This window comes from Myxine glutinosa, chromosome 2, assembly GCF_964187855.1.
Source record: "Myxine glutinosa chromosome 2, kmMyxGlut1.1, whole genome shotgun sequence".
In the NCBI taxonomy this organism is placed as follows: Eukaryota; Metazoa; Chordata; class Myxini; order Myxiniformes; family Myxinidae; genus Myxine; species Myxine glutinosa.
In genome coordinates, this window is record NC_136262.1 from 49,665,013 (window position 1) to 49,677,020 (window position 12,008).

At 39.9% G+C, this 12,008-nt stretch overlaps 1 protein-coding gene across 1 annotated transcript in view; it reads left to right on the top strand.

Annotated features, from left to right (window-relative positions):
• The first annotated feature begins 277 nt into the window (after positions 1–277).
• The window catches only part of TXNDC12 (thioredoxin domain containing 12), a 47,652-nt gene continuing 35,921 nt past the window's right edge, over positions 278–12,008 (top strand). The window contains exons 1-2 of the mRNA XM_068108231.2: positions 278–629; positions 733–793. Of these exons, the coding sequence (XP_067964332.1) occupies positions 551–629; positions 733–793 (140 nt within the window). The 5' untranslated portion in view covers positions 278–550. The remainder of the gene's footprint in view (positions 630–732; positions 794–12,008) is intronic.

Sequence of the window (12,008 nt, forward strand, 5' to 3'; positions counted from 1 at the left end):
TGCCGGGACCCAGGACCCTGAGAGAGAGCGTTGGGGGAAGGGTCTTGTACTGCGGCGTTTGAGAGGACAACGTACCGAAACTTAATTCTCTCAGTTTACACGATATTTTCGGAGGGGAATTTTTATCCAGTGTTTGTGCATCACAACGGTTTAGTTAGCGTCAAAGCCTAAAACACACGTTTTAATTATCTTCGGATGTTTTGTTCCCAGCGATGACGCAAAGTGTACTTTTATTCGTTTTACGTACGTCGTTGGTATAATATAATTATACCGTTTCATATTTGAACGTAACAAATATTTGCGATATCAATGAAGCAAAAGTTTTGTCGTCGTGGGTCATCGTGAATCTTTGAAACGCCGTTTAATAAATAAATTTCTCGTATAAGTATAATAGACCAGCAATGCACAGATGCTGTAAATATTTTTAAAGGGACGATAAGGAAAGATAGGAAAGTGAGTCGTAGTGCGCGCCACGTATATCGCCTCGGTGAGTTGCTTCACACATTCCGGGGCTCCGGTCATTGTCGCGGCTGAAAGGACATCGTCCGTCATGCAGTCCCTCACGGTTTGGGTCTTGCTCTCCGCGATCTTCTGCGTCGGTGTCTCGTCGGATGGAAGCCTGGGGCGAGGTCGGTGTTCCACAAGGATTATATATATAATATATATATATAAGCAGTTCTTGCTCATTGACTGATCCACGTGCTCCGCTCATTGTATTATCAACTCTCGCAGGTTTCGGGGATCACATCAGCTGGAGGTCGTTCGAAGATGCTCTGAAGGTTGCCGAAGTCAGGTATAGCAACGTCGAGGCGGCCCAACGCGAACCATGCGTCATTTCGTGTCCATGAGAACCAAACTTTGGTTTTATACTTTACCTGGAGCTAAATATTTTATTTTTGCCGTCGGTATTTCACAGCACTCGCTGTACTCAATTAACCAGTGCAAGAAGAAACGGATCTTGGGATCATTATATAGACCAGGATCTTCACCTTCGCCAACACGTTGCTGGAACTGTAAACTATAGAACGACACCTGGACCTGGTAGAGAGCATACTTCCGCCAGGCTGAACGGTTTACCGTTTGTATCCCACGGATAGGCTGGATCTGGATTCAGACCTTGATCGTGCTATATATCGTTCTTGGCACTATCAGTATCACTCAATGGTGAAGAATCACTTTTTAAAAATGTAAAAGTTCTCGTATTGGGATCTTCTCCAAAATTGAAACGATTCTTCCTTGTCACGTCCCCAACCAAGTTTCTTCCGAATCCGTCCACAACCTTTTGAGATATCGTGCTATATACATAGTTTTTTGCCCTATCTCTCAATGGTGAAGAATCAATTCAAAAATTTCTCGTATTCGGATCTACACCAAAGTCGAATCATTTCATCCTTATCACATACCTAAGCTCTCCGCCTAATTTCGACCGAATCCGTCCCCAACTTTTTGAGATATCGTGATATATTTGTGCAGCGTCTGTGTTGTGTTTTGTGGTGTTGTCGTGAGTTGTGTTGTGTTGTCACTGAACTACTTTCTCAAACTTTTGTGAAATCGTACCAAACTTCTGGTATGCACATATCTCTCCCGTCGGTAGTCCTAAGGGTATTTTTTTTGAAAAATTTTCAATTGTTTTTTTCCTGGAATTTTTTTGGGGGAAAAAAAAAAATTCAACTTGTTTTCAACTTAAATTGTCTATAAAATGTGATATCACGTATATTACAAATACATTTGTGCAAAATAATTGTTTGAATTATGATTGGTTTAAACCATGACAACGGCAACTCGGGTACAGTAATTTATCTATACTAGGGCATGCCCGTACTATATATATATATCTAAAATTATATCCCCCCCCTCTATTTACATGAAATGGTTTGGTCCAAAGCGAACGGCTTGCGAGTGGTGACAATCCCCCCCCTCTATTTACATGCAATGGTTCGGTCCAAAGCGAACGGCTTCCGGAGTTTGGTAAAGAAATCGCCATCGCGTACACAAACGCGCAGGAAAGCGAATGAATCGCAAATTCGTTTTTATTAGTTGTAAAACATAGTTTAACGCCAACATAGGGCATTGGCCGTACGTGGGTGCCCGTCCCGTGGCCCAAAAAAAAAAAAAACGCTACCCGTACGCTCTACCCCGCCCGTACGCCCGTAAACAAAAAAACCAACGCTCTTCGCTTCCGCCCTTCGCTCTGACTGAATTGGGAGAAATAATGCGCATAAGAAATCGAATTACGTACCGTAATGGCGGTCAGCTCGTAACGCGCTCAGCTCCGCTCGTCTCACATCGGCCACGCCTACGCAACAGAGCGTTCTGTGATTGGCTGCCGGAAGATAAGTCGTCACTGTCCGGAAGTTCGCAAATCGCAGTTAGGATGAATCGTTTTAATTTAATCGCAGTTTGAATTCGTTTTAAAACATAGTTTAACGGCAACATAGTTTTCCAACGTGAAATAAATGAATACGCTGTCAAATGTGCCGTCCGAGGCAGAGTCTGATCGCCACGTTCGGCACACGTGATAGCTCGCTGCTCTCTGATTGGTTGAAGCGTTTTTTGGACATAGCTCGGTCAGTAATTGTCCGATTAATATGAAACCTTGAAAAGGCACATCCTCGGGTCCCCAGCAATATACCTGGCAAGTTTCAAGTATATCGGACCCGTGGTTGTCGAGAAACAGCGGTCACAGACAAACACACAGACAGACACACAGAGATTACTGGCATTATAGATAGATATCTACACATCTGGGCAGTGTCTGTGTCGTCACTTAACGACTCCCTCAAACTTTTGTTTCCGTGGTTGTGAAGTGTTTTTAATAACGTTGTGGTGGTTTTGAATCACGTGGTGGTGAGGTATTTTGAATTATGTGGTGGTTAGGTGATTTTAAATGATGTGGTGAGGTGTTTTTAAATGACGTGGTGGTGAGGTGTTTTTAAATCACATGGTGGTGAGGTGTTTTTAAATGACGTGGTGAGGTGTTTTTAAATGACGTGGTGATGAGGTGTTTTGAATTACGTGGTGGTGAGGTGTTTTTATTACGTGTTTTATGGCTGAGAGGTGTTTTTATTTCGTGTTTTATGGCTGTGAGGTGTTTTTATTACTTGTTTTATGGCTGTGAGGTGTTTTTATTACGTGTTTTATGGCTGTGAGGTGTTTTGAATTACTTGGTGGTGAGGTGTTTTTAAATGACGTGGTGGTGAGGTGTTTTTAATTTCGTGGCTGAGGTGTTTTTATTACATGTTTTATGGCTGTGAGGTGTTTTTATTACGTGTTTTATGGCTGTGAGGTGTTTTTATTTCGTGTTTTATGGCTGTGAGGTGTTTTTATTACGTGTTTTATGGCTGAGGTGTTTTTAATTTCGTGGTGGTGAGGTGTTTTTATTACGTGTTTTATGGCTGTGAGGTGTTTTTATTACATGTTTTATGGCTGTGAGGTGTTTTTATTACGTGTTTTATGGCTGAGAGGTGTTTTTATTTCGTGTTTTATGGCTGTGAGGTGTTTTTATTTCATGTTTTATGGCTGAGGTGTTTTTATTACGTGTTTTATGGCTGAGGTGTTTTTATTTCGTGTTTTATGGCTGCGGGGTATTTTTATTACGTGTTTTATGGCTGTGAGGTGTTTTTATTACGTGTTTTATGGCTGAGGTGTCTTTAATTTTGTGGTGGTGAGGTGTTTTTATTACGTGTTTTATGGCTGAGGTGTTTTTATTTCATGTTTTATGGCTGTGAGGTGTTTTTAATTTTGTGGTGGTGAGGTGTTTTTATGACGTGTTTTATGGCTGTGAGGTGTTTTTATGACGTGTTTTATGGCTGTGAGGTGTTTTTATTACATGTTTTATGGCAGTGAGGTGTTTTTATTACGTGTTTTATGGCTGTGAGGTGTTTTCAATTTCGTGGTGGTGGGGTGTTTTCAATTTTGTGGCTGTGAGGTGTTTTTATTACGTGTTTTATGGCTGTGACGTGTTTTAAATTACTTGATGGTGAGGTGCTTTGAATTACTTGGTGGTGAGGTGTTTTTAAATGACGTGGTGGTGTGTTTTTAATTTTGTGGCTGAGGTGTGTTTATTACGTGTTTTATGGCTGTGAGGTGTTTTTATTACGTGTTTTATGGCTGTGAGGTGTTTTTATTACGTGTCTTATGGCTGTGAGGTGTTTTTATTTCGTGTTTTATGGCTGTGAGGTGTTTTTATTACGTGTTTTATGGCTGTGAGGTGTTTTTATTACATGTTTTATGGCAGTGAGGTGTTTTTGTTACGTGTTTTATGGCTGTGAGGTGTTTTCAATTTCGTGGTGGTGGGGTGTTTTCAATTTTGTGGCTGCGAGGTGTTTTTATTACTTGTTTTATGGCTGTGACGTGTTTTAAATTACTTGGTGGTGAAGTGCTTTGAATTACTTGGTGGTGAGGTGTTTTGAATTACGTGGTGGTGAGGTGTAATCGTCCCAAACTTCCAGTCTGCACCTACCCCTCCCCAATGTATGTGCTGAGGGGTTCTTTCTTGAAAAAAACAGTACAAAAAGTTTTAATTAAAACAAAAGCCGCGTCGATGTTACACAATGCCTAGATGCAGCTGTGCCTATAACGTCGATGTTATAGGCACAGGACATTCCTATTGATTCGATTACTTGATGTTATTTTTGTGCAAAGTGAAAATATATCTCGGCAATTTCCCGTGTGTGGCGACGAATTTTTAATATATCTCGGCATTTTCCCGTCTGTTATTTCAGGCGGTGTATGACTGACCATGCCGCGATTTAAAAAAAATATATCTTGGCAATTTCCCGTATGTGGCGACACGTGAACGAAGCTATGCTCCTCTCTCCACATTATTGTGACGACGTATAAATTAAATATTTCATCGTGACGATTGTCATCAAATGGACGAATTTTTAATATATCTCGGCATTTTCCCGTCTGTTATTTCGGGCGGTTTATGACTGACCATGCCGCGATTTAAACAAAATATATATATCTCGGCATTTACCCGTCTGTTATTTCGGGCGGTGTATGACTGACCATGCCGCGATTTAAAAAAAAAAAATCTCAATGGACTTGAAGTTACAGGCCTTTGAGAATTCATTTCGTTCTATAAAGGGCAACTTTCATCGGATTTTCTTCCCATTTTTTTTCAACCGAGTCTAAAACTATGTTAGCGACTGTGAAACATGAAATGATATATCGAATTTGATTTGAAATAAAACTGTGTGAGAGAGGAAGACACCACGGGCCTACAAAACAGGCCTCAAAGCTATGCGAGTTAATAAAATGGTGGATATTTGTTTCTATGAAGCCTCTCCCACAATGGGTGGAGCTATGGTTCCCAGAATGGGTGGAGCTTTGAGGTTTTGTCTTCTCTGCAAGAACAAGAACAAGAAGAAGAACAACAACAACAGCAGAGGGCACTCTATTAGCAGCGTCTGCGACGCGGCTAAAAAAGCATTCAACCGGAATCTTCAACCTAAATTGCCTTTAAAAATGTAATATCACAAACACAACAAATACATTCGTGCAAAATAATTGTTTGTATTATGATTGGTGTAAATCATGACAGCACAGCAACTCAGGTACAGTCATTATCCTCAGTTAAAATAAGCCCGTTCCTCAGTAACGTGGTGAGGCGAGCGCAGCGAGCCAAGCCAAGCTAGTATATATATACTAGCGGGGTCACCCGTGGGAATCCCACGGGCATGGATGTGTGTGACATTTCGACATATTGAGTTATATGCTGCACATTCATTTTTACAAAATGGTTACTGGCAAGTCATCAGATCCAGAAATGGTGTGAATTTAGTTATTTCACATAATATGTGACCCCTCACTCCTCTCCACCTGACACTCTCCTGTCTCCACCTGACACTCTCCTGTCTCCACCTGACACTCTCCTCTCTCCACCTAGCACTCCTCTCCTCTCCAAACCCTCACATCCCTCTCCTTTCCAATCCCTCACCTCTCCAATCCCTCACACTCCTCTCCTCTCCAATCCTTCACACGCCTCTCCAATCGCGCCTCACACTCCTCTCCAATCGCGCCTCACACTCCTCTCCAATCGCGCCTCACACTCCTCTCCAATCGTGCCTCACACTCCTCTCCAATCGTGCCTCACACTCCCCTCCAATCACTCCTCTCCAATCGTGCCTCACACTCCTCTCCAATCACGCCTCGCACTCCTCTCCAATCGTGCCTCACACTCCTCTCCAATCGCGCCTCACACTCCTCTCCAATCGCGCCTCACTCGCCTCTCCAATCGGCTTTCCCCGTCTCGTTTCTCTCCTTTTTCTCCCGTCTCGTTCTTTTTCTTGCTCCAAATCGGCCCGTCGGAATCGGAAATCGGCCCGTCTCGCCCGTCGGCCCGTCGGAATCGGAAATCGGCCCGTCTTGCTTTTGTGCTCTTGTGCGTAAATAAATTGTGTTCATGACACCATTTCTGGTGTTGGGCTAGCGGCTAGGGTGCCGGCTTAGGATCCTGGGTTCGAATCTCGGTCGATCGCCGAATTAATGCCAGGGGGGTTGACTCAGCCTGTCATCCTTCCGAGGTCGGCTAATTGAGTACCAGTTCACTGGTAATTCCCTGTTTGTCGTTGAAGGCGGCAAAAAGGGTTGGCGTCAGGAAGGGCATCCGGCCGTAAAACATTGCTTCAAAAAGGGGACAAAAAAACAACAACTACCACGGTCCCCGAAAAGGCCAACCCCCGCTTTGCGGGGAAAAATGGCCTCTAAACGGTGGTTTTTACACCATTTCTGGATCTGATGACTTGCCAGTAACCATTTTGTAAAAATGAATGTGCAGCATCTAACTCAATATGTCGAAATGTCACACACATCCATGCCCGTGGGATTCCCACGGGTGACCCCGCAAGTTTGCATTGACGTTCGTCGATGGACTCGTTCGCCCGTCTCATTCGTTTTCTTGCTGCATCCTGTTCAAGTCTGCGTTCTTCATCGATCGTCTCATTCATTTTGGAAATAGAAGTTTCCACGCAGCGCATGAATTGTCACGATCCTCAAGAGGAATTTGTCTCGTAATCATCAAATGATAAATGGCAAGTAAATTATATTGTGGAAAATTAAAGATTTCAAATAAACCTATTTAAAGTGTATTCGCACATAACTAATTTTAAAAAACGAAGAAATATCTCTCGGTAATTTCCTGAAACATATTTTACTTCCGGCTAATAATGTTGAATTAAATAAAAACGAAGAAATATATGTCGGCATCATTGTTGACGTTTTTGTGACGACTGTCATCAAACGAAAAAGTAATATATCTTAACGGAAAAGCAAAAGCGAATTTTTAATATATATCGACACGTTGCCGTCGGTGTCATGTTGGGCGGTGTATGATACACCATGACGCGATTTTTAAAAATATATCTCTGCATTTTCCCGCGTGTGTGGAATGTTCTCAATTATTGCTGACACCGAGTCCAAAACCATCGATAAAAATGAAATCATATGGTGAGTTAGATTGGAGATAAAGGCGTGAGAGAGACTCAATGGCCTTGAAGTTGAAGTTACAGGCGTTTGAGAATTCATTTCGTTCTATAAACGGCAACTTTCATTGGATTTCCTTCCCGTTTTTTTTCAACCGAGTCGAAAACTATGTTAGCGACTGTGAAAAATGAAATGATATATCGAATTTTTAATATGTATCGACACGTTGCCGTCGGTGTCATGTTAGGCGGTGTATGATACACCATGACGCGATTTTAAAAAATATATCTGCATTTTCCCGCGTGTGTGGAATGTTCTCAATTATTGCTGACACCGACTCTAAAACCATCGATAAAAATGAAATCATATGGTGAGTTAGATTGGAGATAAAGGCGTGAGAGAGACTCAATGGCCTTGAAGTTACAGGCATTTGAGAATTCATTTCGTTCTATAAACGGCAACTTTCATCGGATTTTCTTCTCGTTTTTTTTCAACCGAGTCTAAAACTATGTTAGCGACTGTGAAAAATGAAATGATATATCGAATTTAAAATAGATATCGACACATTGCCGTCGGTGTCATGTTGGGCGGTGTATGATACACCATGACGCGATTTTAAAAAATATATCTCTGCATTTTCCCGCGTGTGTGGAATGTTTGTGGAAAATTAAAGATTTCAAATAAACCTATTTAAAGTGTATGCGCACATAACTAATAAAAAAAACGAAGAAATATCTCTCGGTAATTTCCTGAAACATATTTTACTTCCGGCTAATATGTTGAATGAAATAAAAACGAAGAAATATATGTCGGCATCATTGTTGACGTTTTTGTGACGACTATCATCAAACGAAATAGTAATATATCATAACGGAAAAGCAAAAGCGAATTTTTAATATATATCGACACATTGCCGGCGGTGTCATGTTGGGCGGTGTATGATACACCATGACGCGATTTTAAAAAATATATCTCTGCATTTTCCCGCGTGTGTGGATTGTTCTCAATTATTGCTGACACCGAGTCTAAAAGTAAAACCATCGATAAAAATGAAATCATATGGTGAGTTAGATTGGAGATAAAGGCGTGAGAGAGACTCAATGGCCTTGAAGTTACAGGCCTTTGAGAATTCATTTCGTTCTATAAACGGCAACTTTCATCGGATTTTCTTCCCGTTTTTTTTCAACCGAGTCTAAAACTATGTTAGCGACTGTGAAAAATGAAATGATTTATCGAATTTGATTTGAAATAAAACTGGGGGAGAGCAAGACACCACGGGCCTACAAAACAGGACTCAAAGCTATGCGAGTTAATAAAATGGTGGATATTTGTTTATAGCCACTCCCAGAATGGGTGGAGCTATGGGTGGAGCTACTCTGCAAACCGAGTAAGCCACACCCCGGACAGACACCCAACAGATAGACAGACAGACAGACAGAATCATCTACGGCTATTATAATATAGATATCTATATAATTATATATATCTGTGCAGCGTCTGTCCTGCCCTGTTTTGTCTTGTGTTGTGCTGTCATTGAACTACTTTCTCAAACTTTTGTGAAATCGTACCAAACTTCTGGTATGCACATAGCTCTCCCGTCGGTATGTCCTAAGGGTATTTGTTTTGAAAACTTGCCAATTTTTTATTTTTTTATTTTTTGGAATTTTTTTTTGGGAAAGTTTTTTTTTTCAACTTCAATTGTTTATAAAATGTGATATCACGTATATTACAAATACATTTGTGCAAAATAATTGTTTGAATTATGATTGGTTTAAACCATGACAAAACGGCAACTCGGGTACAGTCGATATATATATATATATATATCTGTGCAGCGTCTGTCCTGTGTTGTGTTGTGTTGTCTTGTCACTGAACTACTTTCTCAAACTTTTGTGAAATCGTACCAAACTTCTGGTATGCACATATCTCTCCCGTCGGTATGTCCTCAGGGTATTGTTTAAGAAAAAATTTCCAATATATATATTTTTTTGGGGGGGAATTTTTTTTTTTCAACTTCAATTGTTTATAAAATGTGATATCACGTATATTACAAATACATTTGTGCAAAATAATTGTTTGAATTATGATTGGTTTAAACCATGACAAGATGGCAACTCGGGTACAGTCATTTATCTATATATCGACACATCTGGGCAGTGTCTGTGTTGTCACTTAACGACTCCCTCAAACTTTTGTTTCCGTGGTTGTGAAGTGTTTTTAATAACGTTGTGGTGGTTTTGAATCACGTGGTGATGTGGTATTTTGAAGTATGTGGTGGTGAGGTATTTTGAAGTATGTGGTGGTGAGGTGTTTTTAAATGACGTGGTGAGGTGTTTTTAAATCACATGGTGGTGAGGTGTTTTTAAATCACATGCTGGTGAGGTGTTTTTAAATCACATGGTGGTGAGGTATTTATAATTACGTGGTGGTGAGGTATTTATAATTGCGTGGTGGACTGGTGGTGAGGTGTTTTTAATTATGTGGTGGTGAGGTGTTTTGAATTAGTTGGTGATGAGGTGTTTTGAATTACGTGGTGGTGACGTGTTTTGAATTACTTGGTGGTGAGGTGTTTTTAAATCACATGGTGGTGAGGTGTTTTGAATTATGTGGTGGTGAGGTATTTATAATTACGTGGTGGTGAGGTGTATTTAATTTTGTGGCTGTGAGGTGTTTTTATTATGTGTTTTATGGCTGTGAGGTGTTTTTAATTTTGTGGTGGTGAGGTTTTTTTATTACGTGTTTTATGGCTGTGAGGTGTTTTATTACGTGTTTTATGGCTGTGACGTGTTTTTATTACGTGTTTTATGGCTGTGAGGTGTTTTTAATTTCGTGGTGGTGAGGTGTTTTTATTACATGTTTTATGGCTGTGAGGTATTTTTATAACGTGTTTTATGGCTGTGAGGTGTTTTAATTTCGTGCGATGAGGTGTTTTATTACGTGTTTTATGGCTGTAAGGTGTTTTTAATTTGTGGCGATGAGGTGTTTTTATTACGTGTTTTATGGCTGTAAGGTGTTTTTATCACGTGTTTTATGGCTGTGAGGTGTTTTTATTACGTGTTTGATGGCTGTGAGGTATTTTCAATTTTGTGGTGGTGAGGTGTTTTGAATTACTTGGTGGTGAGGTGTTTTGAATTAGGTGGTGGTGAGGTGTTTGAATTACTTGGTGGTGAGGTGTTTTTAAATCACATGCTGGTGAGGTGTTTTTAAATCACATGGTGGTGAGGTTTTGAATTACGTGGTGGTGAGGTATTTATAATTACGTGGTGAGGTATTTATAATTGCGTGGTGGTGAGCTGTTTTTAATTATGTGGTGGTGAGGTGTTTTGAATTAGTTGGTGGTGAGGTGTTTTGAATTACTTGGTGGTGAGGTGTTTTGAATTACTTTGTGGTGAGGTGTTTTGAATTAGGTGGTGGTGAGGTGTTTTGAATTACGTGGTGGTGACATGTTTTGAATTATTTGGTGGTGAGGTGTTTTTAAATCACATGGTGGTGAGGTGTTTTGAATTATGTGGTGGTGAGGTACTCATAATTACGTGGTGGTGAGGTGTATTTAATTTCGTGGCTGTGAGGTGTTTTTATTATGTGTTTTATGGCTGAGGTGTTTTTAATTTTGTGGTGGTGAGGTTTTTTTATAACGTGTTTTATGGCTGTGAGTGTTTTTATTACCTGTTTTATGGCTGTGAGGTGTTTTTATTACGTGTTTTATGGCTGTGAGGTGTTTTTAATTTTGTGGCGGTGAGGTGTTTTTATTACATGTTTTATGCTGTGAGGTGTTTTTATTACGTGTTTGATGGCTGTGAGGTGTTTTCAATTTTGCGGTGGTGAGGTGTTTTAAATTATTTGGTGGTGAGGTGTTTTGAATTAGGTGGTGGTGAGGTGTTTTGAATTACTTGGTGGTGAGGTGTGGTGAGGTGTTTTGAATTACTTGGTGGTGAGGTATAATTGTCCCAAACTTCCAGTCTGCACCTACACCTCCCCTATGTATGTGCTGAGAAGTTCTTTCTTGAAAAAAAAAAACATTCAACCTAAATCTTCAACCAAAATTGCCTATAAAAATGTAATATCACAAACACAACAAATACATTTGTGCAAAGTAATTGTTTGTATCATGATTGGTGTAAATCATGACAACACAGCAACTCAGTACAGTCATTAGCCTTAGCTAAAAATAAGCCCGTTCCTCAGTAAAGATGCTTGGTGAGGCGAGCGCAGCGAGCTGAGCCAAGCTAGTATGTATGTATGTATGTATGTATAATGTATATATATATATATATATATATTTATATATATATATATATATATATATATATATATATATATATATATATATATATATATATATATATATATATATATATATATATATACAGTGGGAACCTTGACTTACGAGTTTAATTCGTTCTGTGACCGAGTTCGTAACTCAATTTGCTCGTTTCTCAAATTAAATTTCCCCATTAAAATGCATTGAAATGCTATTAATCCGTTCCAGCCCGCCAAAAACCACACCAATTTTTTTTTAAATATACAGTATATATAAAAATATCTCGCGCTTTATATTTCACCTGTATGCAGCATACAAG